Genomic DNA, 15,637 nt, shown 5'->3' with positions numbered 1-15,637 from the left:
CAACCAACATATCATTTAGACAAACATTTTGACAAAGTTACATGAAGATTGGGCATCAAATGTGACTTCTACAGTGCTCACAAGGTTTTTCTTTCTTTTTTTACCTAGTGACCTTCTTTTTGACCCAGCATGACCCAGTTTCGAACTCAGTCGAGGTATAAATGGGACAAATGTTCTGACCAAATTTCATGAAGATCAGACAATAAATGTGGCCTCTAGAGTGTTTACAAGGCAAAATATTGACGACGGACGACGCACGATGGACGACGCACGACGTACAAAAGGCGATCACAAAAGCTCACCATGAGCACTTGTGCTCAGTTGAGCTAAAAAGTCAACCCTGACTTTTAGATGACACTACACACATGCTTTTAGCCTAGTTTTCCCAGAACAAGGTTAAAATAAAGTGACAACTGTACCTGCTGACTGTCCGAGTCATGCACAGAGGGTGTGAGGTCCTGGGAGGCTATGGATGAGTTGATGGTGGGGGTGGAGGGCGTGGTGAGGGGGGTGGAGGGAGCGGGGGAGCCGAGCTCACTGAGGTACGAGGAGGACACCAGGCTCTCACTGTCCTCATCACTCTCTGCCCCAGCCTGAACATACATAATAACTGCCTGAACAGACATAAAAAGTCAAATATGTGTTAGTTAGTGTGAGTTTGAATTTATTGGAGGCTGCCTCTAAGAAAACGTGGCTTGATGCATGTGCGTAGTGACTTTCCAGATAAGCCTTGCACATGCATAAAGCCTCGTCTTCCAAGAGAGCAGCTCATTTATTTTAGATGATTTCATTGAAATTTAAATACTTGTTGAGACACTCTCAAGTCAAGTTCCTGGGTAGAACCAGTGCCTGATGTTGCAAGAGAAGATGTTGAGAACACTCCCAGAGCAGAGATTAAATCCAGGACTTTCTGATTGCTGACGACAACGAGACAGCTTCAGTGCTACCTTTGTGTTAACTTGTATGCATTTATTACCTCTTATTGTCTTGGGCTAACTATTAAGATAACAACTAAAATTCAGTTAACCCTTTCCCACTCAGAAGAAAAATAAAAATGGCTCTACGCAATCAGCATAAAACAACAGCAGCCTGCGAGTGTTTAGGTTTTATGCTGTCTGCCGCTCATTTGTATCTTAGGGGTAGAAATGAAGCCTTCAAACTTGTATCAAGTAAAAAAGGTCTTTAACCCTTTCAGTGCGGGAACCGAATTTTGAAGGCCTTTGCAAACAGTTTGGATCCAGATGAGACGATACAGAAAGTGGCGTCTCATCAGGATCCAAACTGTTTGCTATTCTGATAGTATTCTTTGAAAAAAAATCGAAAAAAATGCTAATTTTAGAAATTCAGCAGACGACATTTTAGCAGACGACAAATTTCCCAGCATGCAAAGGGTTAATTTAATTTGATTTTCTAAGGGACAACACAGAGGCCAAAATGTGCATCTGAGCAGTAAAGGGCTGCTTCATGACGATAGTTGGTACCCTCTCTGGGTTGAAGTCCTCGTCATCCTCTTCATCCTCTGGTAACTCCATCTCCAGAAAGTTGGGAGACCTCCTGGGCTTCTTTGATGGGGAGAGACCCCAATTTGTAGGGACCTGAAATAAATGTCTTATTATGTCAAGGAAAAAGCCTTGTTCTGAGAAAACCGGGTTAAATGCATGTTCGTAAAGTGTTTTGCCAGATAAGCTTGTGCAGCTAACACACGCTAATCAGGGACATAGAGAATACTATGTCGGTGCCGAATAAAGCAAAGTTTATTTTGCGAGGCTTAGAAAATCTGAACCACGAGCCTTGGCGAGTGGTTCAGATTTTTGTGCCGAGCAAAATAAACTTTGCTTTATTCGGCACCGACCTAGTATTCGATTTATCCCATCAATTTTCTTAGTCATAAATTATTTCTTTAAAAATAGAATAGGAAAATCGAACTACACGGAAAATCCCAAAGTTATTTTAAGCAAACATTGTTTCATTATTTTAATCTTGCCGAGCCTAATACATTACAAAAAGATCAGTAACTGACCTGTTTTTCTGTTTATCATACCTCTACGTCCCCGATTTTTAAGAAATAATGGGAAAAAAAACACTAAACAACTGCAGCTTTAGCGTGAAAGAACATGCATTGTGTCGAATGACGTGTTAATAATGACGTCATGAGTACGCGCACTTAATATTTGTAAATAATGTTTTTTTGCTTTTCGAGTTGCATTATGTGTTAAAAATATATTACATCTTGGTTTAAAATTGTTTGTTTTGTTGAATCTGATTCTATTTTACTAAAAATGATTACTTTATAGTTGATTCCGAGTAATATGACCATTTTCCGCCGCGCGTGACAGCTATATTTCAGCACTGCCGAAATAGAGGAAAATTTATTCCACAGTGGTTTATTTCGACAATGCACGTCTGATGATGGGATAAAACACTTTATGCTTTAATGGAATGTTTCGTTCAAATTTTGTCTATTCAAAATGAAAATCTGCATGCATTAAGCCCAGTTTTCCCACACAGCTGCTGTAATGAGATTTTACAGTGGCTTTTTATAAACATGTATGAGGTTCTCAGTATACTCACATGGTTACATATCTTATTGGTTTCTTGAAGTTCTTACTAACACTTATGAATCCATAAGTTTAAATGCCAAGCTAATAATATTCCAAGAAATACCTTTAAAATTCATAAAATTAAAAAAAATGTAAAAACATGTTAGTGCTTTTTCAACAATATGAGGCAAAATTATGACCCCATTTTCAATGCATATTATTTTAAGGACAAAAGTCAATCCAAATTAAACAAGCAAATTCATGGAATTGATATCCCATGCCAAATAAAGTTTGTTTATTGATCGGAGCAAATCCCTCAAACAAGAGGGCCTGAAAGGCCCAAAGTCGCTCACCTGAGATAACAAGATATTATTGGGACAAATCTTCTGACCAAGTTTCATGAAGATTGGAAGTAAATGTGGCCTATAGAGTGTTAACAAGGTTTTACTAAAGCCATATAAGGAAAAATGCCACGCCCCTTGGAAGCCATGTTTTTCAAGCAAACATAATTATTTTCGAACTCATCCAAGATATCATTGAGACCAATTTTCTGACCAAATTTCATGAAGATTGGACAATAAATGTGGCCTCTAGAGTGTTAACAAGGTTTTACTAAAGCCATATAAGGAAAAATGCCTCTCCCCTGGTGGCCATGTTTTTAAAGCAACCAAAACCATTTTCGAACTCATCCTAGATATCACTGGGACAAATCTTCTGACCAAGTTTCATGATTATCGGAAAATAAATATGACCTCTAGAGAGTTAACAAGGTTTTACTATAGCCATATAAGGAAAAATGCCCCGCCCCCTTGGTGGCCATGTTTTTCAACCAACCGGCATCATTTTTGAACTCGTTCAAGATATTTTTGGGATGAATCTTCTGACCGAGTTTCATAAAGATCGGACTACAAATGTGGCCTCTAGAGTGTTAACAAGATTTTACTATAGCCATATATTGCCATATAAGGAAAAATGCCCCGCCCCTTGGCAGCCATGTTTTTCAAGGAAACGTAACCATTTTCGAACTCATCCAATATATCAATAAGACAAATCTTCTGACCAAATTTCATGAAGATTGGACCTTAAATGTGACCTCTAGAGTGTTCACATGTTTTCACTATATACATATAGAGAAAACTGCCCCACCCCCTTGCGGCCATGTTATTTCACCGATCTGGACCATTTTCGAACTCGTCCAAGATATCAATGAAACCAATGTTTTGACCAAGTTTCATGATGATTGGGCAAAAATTGTGACTTCTAGAGTGTTCACAAGGTTTTCTATAGCCATATGAGGAATACTGCCACATCCCCTGGCTGCCATGTTTTTCAACGGACCGGAACCATTTTCGAACTCAACCAACATATCATTTAGACAAACATTTTGACAAAGTTACATGAAGATTGGGCATCAAATGTGACTTTTACAGTGTTCACGTTTTTCTTTTTTTGACCTAGTGACGTAGTTTTTGACCCAGCATGACCCAGTTTCGAACTCAGTCGATGTATCAATGGGACAAATGTTCTGACCAAGTTTCATGAAGATCGGACAATAAATGTGGCCTCTAGAGTGTTCACAAGGCAAATGTTGACGGCGCACGACGCACACCACACGACGGACAAAAGGCGATCACAAAAGCTCACCATGAGCACATTGTGCTCAGGTGAGATTAAAAGTGTAGGGTAATTGTTAATATGAATTGTTTTTCTCCTCATTGATATCTGTAAACCAGTTTCATATTGAAATCTTGTAGCGTATCTGAGATATAACCTGAAATGTTACACAATACAAAAACAACAAAGGGCAATAACATTTATTAAAGAAAGTGCAGGGTTATAGTTCTTATGCATGGCACGTCTCCTTTTTGATATCAATACACTTATGAAGTTTAATGTTGAAGTCTTGTATGGTATCTGAGATATAGCCCTGAAAAGTTTTTTGACTTATGGACAGACAGACTGATGGATGGAAAATGCCAATTCTATATCCCTCCTCCTTTGGCAGGATATAAATGGCTTATAAGTTATTATGAAACTTTTTATCTTATTTGTTTAAATCCAACAAAGGTTTCCCTCTAGACTGTTAAAGATATTTCATTTTATTTATTACAAGGAACATAATATTTGGTTCAAATTTAACTAAAATATAAACAATCAAGGCAATAATATCTTAATTAACAAATATTAATAAAACAGTTACAATTTAGCTGCCGCAAAAGATGGTTATCAGTGACACTTTCACAATTAAAAGAGCCTTCATCCCTCTAGGCTCTTCACAAGAACTATAAAAAAATTGCACAATTTTTGTGTGAGTAATGACACATTATATCCCACCTGTCCTTGGGCTTCAAACTCCTTCAGTTTGGCTCTGGTCAGTTTGGGCTCATACACCATACTGGCCCCGTCCATTTCTTCCTGCACAGCCTTCCTCACCATCTCTACCACATTCTCATTGGTGATAATTTTCTGAAAAAGGAAATCCATATTATTACTAAAAAAATTCCTCCTTTTAAATTTGAACATTTAACAGTTCAAAAAAAGAAGCCAGCAGTCTGCAGAATCCAATATTTTATAGAAAACATAAGGAGTGGAATGACCTAATAATACACTCATGTCCACTATATAGGGCAAAACTGTACACCTCAGTAAATTTTATCGAAAATGTGCGAGGTCCAACTTTTTTGGTATGAATTTAGTCTGTTCAAAAATTATGCAATACAGCAATATACATGACCTTGCTTACATGTAAGTAGGAGATATTTGAGATCAGTTACACTTTATACAAGATTTTTTATTAATTTTAAGTGAGATATTATATAAATGTTCATCAGTGTGTTTTTCTGTGTATCTAGTATGTATGTGCATACTGTTCACCAGTGAGATTAAGATTTTCGATTGAGATTTTCAATGCATACATTTATTAAAATCATGCATGGACAACTATCTGACCATCTGACATACTCACATGTATAATGGACTTGACATTGATAGCGCTGAGAGAAATCATGCATGGACAACTATCTGACCATCTGACATACTCACATGTATAATGGACTTGACATTGATAGCGCTGAGAGAAATCATGCATGGACAACTATCTGACCATCTGACATACTCACATGTATAATGGACTTGACATTGATAGCGCTGAGAGAAATCATGCATGGACAACTATCTGACCATCTGACATACTCACATGTATAATGGACTTGACATTGATAGCGCTGAGCGAGAACTTGCTGGACTTAAGGTCGAGGTCATTATCAAGTTCACCCTCAGATTCCACAATCTCCCATTTGTCTTCTTCAGAACTGTCCTCCCCACTCAGCCTGTTAGCATCTAAATATATCGAGTTAATCTTAATAACCCCTCTTTAGGTTTATAACAATAGAGACTAAGGAAAATGAACTGAGACAGTAGACTTTAAAGGGGCCTTTTCAGGTTTTCCTAAATTGACAAAATTGAAAAAGTTGTTTCAGATTCGCAAATTTTCGTTTTAGTTATGATATTTGTGAGGAAACCGTAATACTGAACATTTACCATACATGTACTCTAAAAATAGCCTTTGTATGCATCTTTTGACAATTTAAAAACCTGAAAATTATAAAGCGTTGCAAAACGATTGAAAAATTTGGAGAGTTCCATTGTTGTTGTTGTTTATATTTTGTGAAACTACGAGGATCGCTTATATGAAGTATAAAATACATCTTTCATTGTATACGGAAGGATGGCCGAGTGATCTAATGCGTAGGCTTTTTTACTCCAGGACTCCAGGGGTCAGTAGTTCGAGTCCTGCTGAGGGTTACCTTGTTTTCTTTTTTTTTATATTTTATTCTTAATTTTTTACTGGAGCTTTTTAGATCCAATGTTTATATTTATCAATAGAAAGCATTTAATGACAAACTTCAAAACATGCTAAAATCTGTGAAAAGGCCCCTTTAAAATGACTTCAGAGACAGGTAACCAATATTTAGTACCCCTACTTTGGCCAATATCAATGAAAATTTGATTAACTTGAACATTTTGTCTACTGTTGAAAAGTACATTTTAATTCAACAGAACAAAAATTAAGAAATAATAACATGACTTTTTTACCTCCTAAACTAATTTAAATGGAAGGTCAGAATGTAGAAGAATCCTAACTTTTATGAGACAGCTTTAACTGGAAGTACATTTATATGATATAATTGTACTAGAGTTGCAACACTTTAAGGGTTTTGCGTGATGGAATGATTTAAGGGATCAAATCAAATTGAAAATTGTTTTTTTTTTCAAAAAAAAATTGGTACAAAAAAATATGTGGGTAGGAAAAAAAACAAATTTGGGTACGAAAAGAAATTTAAGTACGAAAAAAAAGGGTACAAACAAAATAAGGGTACGAAAAACTATTTGGGTACGAATAACAAATTAGGTACGAAAACATTTGGGTACAAAAAAAAATTTGAGTATGAACAAATGGGTACGAACAAAATTTGGGTACAAACAAATTTGTGTACGAAGAAAAATGGGTACGAAAAAAATGTGGGTAGGAACAAAAAAAATTGGTTACGAAAACACATAGGGAACGAAAAAAATTAGGGTACAAAAAACTATTTGGGTACGAAAAAAATGGGTACGAATAAAAATTTGGGAACCAAAACAAATTTGGGTACGAAAAAATGGGTACACAAAAAATTGGGTACACAAAAAATTGGGTACAAAAAAAATTGGGTACAAAAAAGATGGGTACGAAAAAAAACATTGGGTACGAACAAATTTGGGTACGAACAAAAAATTTGGGTACGATAAAAATTGGGAACAGAAAACATTTGGTACGAAAAAAATGGGTACGAAAAAAAATTGGGTACGAAAAAAAATGGGTACCAAAAACTATTTGGGTACAAAAAAATGGGTACGAATAGAAATGTGGGTACGAAAAAATTTGGTTAAGCCACGTGTTTATAGCGATTGGGCAATAAAAAACACCACTTTTTTGTCATTTTATCAAAAAACTAGATTTTCCCCAGAAATGATGAATATGCCATCGTGTAGATTGCGTTCTGATCCATATACATGTCAAATTTCAGACACAGTGTTGGGCCAGTTTTCAAGACTATCAAATCGCGGGTATACGCTGGAGCTAAACAAAACTTAGCCCCCATTATCATTCGTTCAATTTAACTTCATCAAATGATGACCTCAATATAGCACTCATTCCATATTTAAAAGAAAGTGCCTTTTTAGCAAAAATCCAGTTTAAGTGGAAAGTGTCGTCCCTGATTAGCCTGTGCAGACTGCAGAATGAGAGGCTAATCTAGGACGACATTTTAAGCACATGTATTACACCCTATTTTCCTAGTGCAAGGCTCATTTGCATGTTCTACAACTCACCATCACCATCTACTAGCGCCATGCTCTCCTTGTCCGGGTTGTTGATCTCCTCATGTGATGAGTTTGCACTACTCAGTGTTGTGTCACTTTCCTTCTCATCATCACCATCGTTTTTTAAGTCAAACAAGCTCGATGGCGAAGCTGATACATTTCTGAAACAAGAGAGCCAGAATCAAAGGCCCTACTGTTTATTAAACTACCAAGGTAAAACTCACAGTGTCATTTCCAATTAGCCCTTGGTAACAGCTTGTTATTTTTCAATTTGTTAAAGACTATAAAATGATTGATTTAAATGTAAAAATGTTAAGAAAAATTGTTTTGAAAACAACACGCATTTACACAAAACAGAAAAATCTATTCCAGACAAACAGATAACATGGATTAAACAGACAATACATGTTCGACTGTCACAGCTAAGACAAACCTTTTCATGTTTATAGTCAATATTATATGAATTTCTTTCAAATTAGTGTCTAGTTACCTTTTAACTTCCTTCAAAACATTCTGAAATGCTGGAGACGCCTTCAAATATGGCAATCTGGTTTGTGGACTAGTTTTTGGTGACGATCCCACAGCTGTGTGCATGCTTTCATGTGTGCTTCCTTCTGTTTGTGACTGTGTGGACAGGTTTTCCAAAGAACAACTGCTGTTAGCACAATTTCCATGCTTTTCTACTATCCCATTACTTGTATTCATCTTGACAGGACTTTGTTTCTCAGGGCTGACATGAGCACTCTCGTAACTGCTACAGCTGGACGAGTTTTCACTGGACTCAAAATCTGGGGAAAACACCGACCTGTACACTCGTTTCTTCTTCCCCACAGTCAGTACCGGGTTCATGTGGTTTCTATTTATGCTCTTGCTTCACATTGTAAAAAACAAAAGCTTCACTGTCTCTGAAAATAATTTGAAAATAAAATCAATTCATTTATTGCTAGGTCAACATGGAAATTCAATGTTTGGTGTTAAAGAAAGTAACAATACTAGACACAGAGTTTTTTCACCATTTTGGGAAAAGGATAAGAGCTCTTTGGATCGGGAAAAAGTGTGTCATTTGGACTAAAATAGGGAACTTGGTGGGAGTGTGTTTTTTTCTGAGAAACATTTTAAAAATTGAGAATAAAAATGTTTTTAATATAATTCTTACTTATGTCAAGCTTAAAGAGCTTGATAGAGATATCAACTAAATGTTGCTGATAGAGATATCAACTAAATGTTGCTGATAGAGATATCAACTAAATGTTGCAATTAAAATAAATTAAACTTGCAACTTTTTTGCCAAAAGTTTGCAAAAAAATGAAGACAAGTACAAGCTTGGAGCTTAGGAAAAATGTAGTAGCCAAATTTCAACCTTACAATGACGACCCACAAAGTGCCATTAAAGCTAATTTGCTCTATAGACGGTATGAGTGTACCCGTCGCTTTGTGCCACTGTGTGAGACTAACAAAGGATGCACAACAACATAATTATTATCTTTAATGTATTGGCATCAAAAAGCATTGACTTAAATTATCAAACCACATTTAAATAAATATTTTCCCTCTGAAATTTCTGAAATTAAATGTTCCATTTAATTTATTTTCATTTCAATTTTATTCATTTTCATGCATTGATTGACAGGAATTGCTGCCCCCCCCCCCCCCTCTCCCAAATATTTTTTACAAACGTACTTGTCAAACAACGTAGTCTGGTGCTTAAGCATGAATTACACAATAAAAACAAAACATGGTCAACTTAAGTGTCTTCAAATTTATGTTACAATACAGTTCTGGCTACCATAACTTATAATGTTGCTTTTTATTGTCTGACTTTGTGCGCCATAAAATTATGAAAAAACAAACATACATGTAATACATGTATAGTCTACCTGAATTTGATGTTGATAGACAGTCACCATTAAAACTCCTAAAGAGATCTTTTTAATGAAGATTTTACAATAAAATTAAAGCAAAATAATTAGATAATTTGCACACATTAGTAACAAAATGCTGTTTCAACACACTTTTTAACAACTGTTTCATTTCACAATATATGTATAGCCCATGGTCTAAAGTAAATACATTTTTGTATAATATGTCCTTGTATTTTACAGTCATGAGGATTTTTACCAATTATTAGTTACAAAACATCTGCTATTTCTATTTATGAAGAAAATAGAATTATATCGAGTTTAACTTGGCGGGTGCACTATACATTAAGTTAACACATAAAGAGCAATACCGTTACATTTCAAATTAATATTAAAACAATGTGTATGCTGGTCAGTCATGAGTTTTTTAAACAAAATTGCATTCAGGAAATCAAAAGTTGTGTTGGCAATTCTCATCAGCAGTCAGGGTCGATTAAAATATATATTCTAATGTAACTCTTGTCACATATTAAACAACAATTGTTGCCTATTTGTACATCAAATGCAGATTAGAGACATCTTTTGGGTTATTCAATGCATTTGACTTGCTATTACTATTCACAAAATAAATTAAATATGCTACATTTCATTAATTTATACTGACATACCCATTTTTACATTGATTTCCTTTAAAAAAAATATCAAAATTATATATTTTGATCTATGAAAAGCTTAAGCTAAAAGTTATTGCCCCTACAGATCGTTAGGAGTTTTAATTCCTTAAGGCTTTTTTTGATAATTATATTAATCAAAGTTTCAAACATATCAATGATTTATGAAAATGTGTGTTTTTGCTATGGTCAATGCAAAGTATTCTGAATTTGAAAATATGCCAAAAAGGATCTTCCAAATTTGAGACCGTGATACATATTTTATTCAGGAATCATCCGCAAGATCTCATGTCTAATCATATAAATACATTGACTGTCTCTGGAACTGCAGTGCAGGGCCCTCACACTACTTTGGGGGAAGGGGTCCGCAGCCCTTAGGAGGGGGAATTTTCGCGGCGTTTCCCTTTTTGGGGGATTTTTTTACTTACTCTCTCATTATTTCATTTGTACATGTTTGCACTATATCCATTGCATTTTTCATAATTTAGTATGTTTGAAAAGATTAAATTGAAATAGAATTGAGATATAATAATCATGAGACACATCTTTCTATAAAAAAAAAAAAAAAAATTTTTTTTTTAGGGGGAATTTTTCCCCCCAAAAGGGGAAAAAAGTATACTTTTCAGGTGGGGGACTGCCACCGAAATTCGGCGGCAGATTTGATAGATTGAGGGCCCTGCAGTGCAAGAGATTGAACAGTCAATTTGAGATTTCCGCTTTGGGTTTGATGACGTTTTTTTATCAAGGTTTAGTTTAAGCATTTCTTCCCAAAACACACGTATTGATGTTGATGCTTACAGGTGTAATGTTGTTGCAGTTTATGAACTTTTGTGCCAGTACCAGTTCCTGCCACTGATATTTGTGTTGAAAAGGAGTAAACATTTCAACACTCTGATAATATATATGCGGATAGGTGTAAATAATACTGTAAAGGTGGGAATCATAACGGGATGTATATTAATGTAGTACTTCAACATATGGGACAAATATGAAGACAACGAGATGACAACGATGTAACTACTGAGGGCATGCAGTCACATCACAAGCCAGGGACTGGACACAACAAATGACCAGATCAAGGACGAAGAAGAATTCTGAAATGTGTAATATTTATGCTTTGTTTATAGTTTGCTGTTGTATTTTAAGTATACATTTGAGTCTTTGTGTATATGTGTATAGAAACATTAATATAAATTTATGTATTCACTTTCAAGTTTCAATATTGTTAATGTATAATATGAAACGTGTCAAAAATTAAACTGAAATACATTTTGTTAATGTATTATATACAGGGCTCAACATTAACCTAAAAACCAACTTGCCCTCCCGGGCAAGTACTTAGAAAATCCACTTGCCCTGAACGTAAAGCCACTTGCCCAAACATGAAATATCACATTAACTGTAAACCTCATATTTTGGTAATAAAGATCAAAATGATACACCACAAAATCTTTCTTTATTTTTGCACATTTAACAAAATGATTACAGCAATAAAAGTATAATTAAAGTCTAAATTAAATGCTCTTTGTTCTTTTTTGCAATTGCAAGATTGCTAGATTATAAAATAACTTGCCCGGACCCAACTTTTACTTGCCAGGGGCAATAGGACAACTGTTAATGTTGAGCCCTGGTATTATATATAAAAATAAATCTTGAAATCGCTTGAAATGCATGTAAAAATACATTTAACCTGAATAAATAATCTTAAAATAAAACAATGTTGTTTTTAAACTTTCAAAGAGGTTACAATCAAATGTGTGAAATTTTCCCGTTATGATTAACAGCTATACAGTATTATTCACACTAATCTGCCTATTTATTATCCAGTGCTAACGCTGCTGCCAGACATTATCGCCAATGGCGATTATTTTATCCAACTGGCTGTTATTCCTTAAAATTGGCTAGAAAAAATGGTGATTATTTTATCCAACTACATCCAAAAAAATTTTGCCTCTACAAATTTTCCGGCGTGTGCAAAACACATGTAAATCGGGCCATCAAGCAGGAAAAAAACGATAACAAGATTACTGTGTACACACTCGACCCTGTGTATTGTCATAAACGCGTCAATAAACTTCTGTGACATCGTTGCCTAAAGCGTTTTTCTCAATCAGTGTCTGACAATAATGATATATTTCGGAAAAAATTCTTTAATCTCCATGTGCTTCACCAAATATCGGTAACTGTTAGATCTTCATTATTTTTTCGCCAATTACTATTATTTAATCGTCATTATTGAAAATCTTCGCAAATATTGTCTGCTGGTTTTGTTTTTCACGCCAGTTTTTTCTGCAATAAGATTAGGTTGAACATTACATGATGAAATAATAATTTAACTGCCATCAGCTTATTATCCCTGTAATTACCATTATTTGTTGTCACAATTTAAAAATATGTTTCGTTTCACCGATTTTTATTCCGAATTTGCAAATTTGTTTATGAAACGTTTAACTGTCGTCGCTTGTTTTATTCATTTAGAAGCGTGAATCAATTTAAAATTTAAACCAGTGCAACCGATGTATTAGTTCAAGCGCGGCTGATCATCCTCACCATTAATAAACAAACAAAATGGCGTCGCGAAACTCGCGTTGCTAACTTGCTATGTTTAAAACATTATTTTTAAATCAAATAATTCTGTTTTATTGCAATTCGAGTTAACAATAAAGAAACAAAAGATTTCTACAGCGTTTTTAGTCAGGTTCTTATGCATGTATGTATGTAACTGTAGCTGATGTCTGGTTTGTTAAGTCACACCCTAGTCAATATAAATTGCCGCCATAGAGTCTTTTGATGATTTTTGCAGACTCTTGGCGTCAATAGTCCACTTTATCTTTTTAATAGCAAGAGTTCCGACACGAATTTCGGTCGCATCACTCCAGAATTTAAATTCACACATATTTGTGACTATTATGAAAGAACGTTGCCTAAATAGTATATATTGAGCAAAATATATCGAAATTTACCTGTTAATAAACTATATTTTGAGTTTGTTTGATCCATTACATATCCTTGTATAGTAAAGGTTCATGTAATCTCCCTTGAACTGGAGGTTAAATTCAACTATGTTTGTTACTGAGTTCGAACAAAAAAATTAAGTGTGCAATGTGCGCAAAACAGTAAGAAATGAAATTGGAAATAGTAAGAAGATGAAGCAAAAAAAGAATTATAACTATTATAACTCAAAATATTAGAATCGACAGTCAAAATACCCCAAAAATAATAGGTACGAAATAGATATGGTACGAAATAACAACAACAACAACAATGCAAAAATGGTTGCCTTTGAGAAAATGATCGCTCCATGTCTATGATTTTGAATGATATACAGGTAATTTTTGTGATCTAAGTTCATATTTGTCAAACAACAGGTAGATTTCAGATATATACACTTGTAAATACCGTAATTCCCATAATAATATTGTATTATTTTTCGTTATGGTTTTTACAGACTGGAGTTTCAGCTGTCAGATTTATTCTGAATCTGAACGCAAATTATTTCAGCTAAGTCACACCCACAACCTTGATTGTATTCTTTCTTGTAAAGTCTAGATAATATTTTCTAAGAAAATAACACTAATGTAATTCTTGTTTTAAAGTGATAGTATGCTTGTTCTAAAGTATATATGTATGTAACTCACTACCTGTAGCTGATGTCTGGTTTGTTAAGTCACACCCACAACCCCGATTGTATTCTTTAGTGTAGCCATGAATCATGATATTTTATAAGAAAATGACACTGATGTTATGCTTGTTTTTAAGTATATATTATAACTTAAATCCAATAGATATACAATTAATAAAGCATAGATAAAATGAGATTCATTGCTTTTTCTTTTTGCCTTCAGTACCGTTTTGCGGAAAAGTCTGCATCTGTTTTGGCTATTATTTTTTTAAAGAAAAATGATGGCTATTTTCTGAAGGCCAGTGTGAGCATTATTATCAGTGGAAAGAAATGTAAAGTCCCTCTATACACAAATATCAGTGGCACGAACAGGAAGTGGCACGAAACCTCCATCACCCTGTTGTTGCGATGTGTTAAGTTGAAATAAATGTTATACATTCGTGAGCAATAGTTTTTTACAGAGTATTTTTGCTTTTACATGAAGAATTTAGAGCTGTTTATTTGTACTCATAAAAGCTCAAAGCATCCAAGACAAAAACTTCTTTGTAACCTTTTTATTGTGTAAGTACCTGTTATCGAACAGCACCTATTATCGGACGTTTTGCTTTGATTCTGTATACACATGCGCAAAAGTGCGCATTACGTCACATTGATAAACAAACGGTCGCACATAAAGTGCATGACCTACTTGCCTACAAAGCTTGAAACAAATGCGCCGAAAACAGGTTAAAGGAATGCATCTATTGTTATTTACACAGTTTTATGTGTTTTTTGCTATTACCTTTTGAGTGCATTTATCAAAACGTGCATTTACACACCAAAAGCATATTTCCGTTTGCAATTTTGATTGCAGCAGACGCAGATTTTTTCGCGGAGTCCGGGTCACGTGATAGTCATGTGACTTTGTATATGCTAGAGTAGTATTTATGAAGTGTCGGGTAATAGGTCATGTTTACATCGGCCGCCATTTTGTTTTGTCTGCTAGAGGTGACAATAACCAGGGATTCATTGTTATGAATTCTTTGCTGGAAAACTTTACAGATAAGTTATTAAATGATTAAACTGTTAGTCATTTGTTAAAACAAAATGTTTTTGTCATTTTAAGTGTTTCAATTTTGACATAATTTAAGGTAATTTCTTAGGTGTTCGATAACTGGTTCGTCCACCATGTATTTTTACAACAAAAATAGAACGAATAAATCGGTCGGCGACAACATTAGCCGTAATTACCCAACACGGTGTGTGATTTTAAAGTTTCTGAACAAGTTAAATATATTGCCTTCAATGAGACCATGCACAAATCAGATGAATAATCTATACAAACACCATAATATATGAACAACACCAACCTAATTCAACTTATGTTTATACCGCCATTTTTGTTGAGCCAATACATTTAACCCAAAGAGCTTGCAATTAGCAACAAGCAAATAATCCATTACCTATCGCCTCATGACACCGAGTTGAAGAACGTCAGATTCGGTTTGCGCGTGACATTGATAATAATTTAAAAAAAAATTACATAATATACATACTCGAGGAATTACAGAAAAAAGAACTTACTAATTAAAAAAATGTAAGGTT

At 34.6% G+C, this 15,637-nt stretch overlaps 1 protein-coding gene across 1 annotated transcript in view; it reads right to left on the bottom strand.

Annotated features, from left to right (window-relative positions):
- The window catches only part of LOC127866736 (uncharacterized), a 64,035-nt gene extending 48,590 nt beyond the window's left edge, over window positions 1-15,445 (bottom strand). The window contains exons 1-7 of the mRNA XM_052407497.1: window positions 15,403-15,445; window positions 8,392-8,806; window positions 7,911-8,062; window positions 5,737-5,879; window positions 4,875-5,006; window positions 1,482-1,595; window positions 420-593 (exon numbers count right to left, since the gene is read on the bottom strand). Of these exons, the coding sequence (XP_052263457.1) occupies window positions 420-593; window positions 1,482-1,595; window positions 4,875-5,006; window positions 5,737-5,879; window positions 7,911-8,062; window positions 8,392-8,750 (1,074 nt within the window). The 5' untranslated portion in view covers window positions 8,751-8,806; window positions 15,403-15,445. The remainder of the gene's footprint in view (window positions 1-419; window positions 594-1,481; window positions 1,596-4,874; window positions 5,007-5,736; window positions 5,880-7,910; window positions 8,063-8,391; window positions 8,807-15,402) is intronic.
- Window positions 15,446-15,637: the final 192 nt, after the last annotated feature.

Source organism: Dreissena polymorpha, chromosome 2, assembly GCF_020536995.1.
Source record: "Dreissena polymorpha isolate Duluth1 chromosome 2, UMN_Dpol_1.0, whole genome shotgun sequence".
In the NCBI taxonomy this organism is placed as follows: domain Eukaryota; kingdom Metazoa; phylum Mollusca; class Bivalvia; order Myida; family Dreissenidae; genus Dreissena; species Dreissena polymorpha.
The sequence above is the reverse complement of the archived record's forward strand: the minus strand, read 5'-3'. Positions and strand labels throughout refer to the sequence as shown.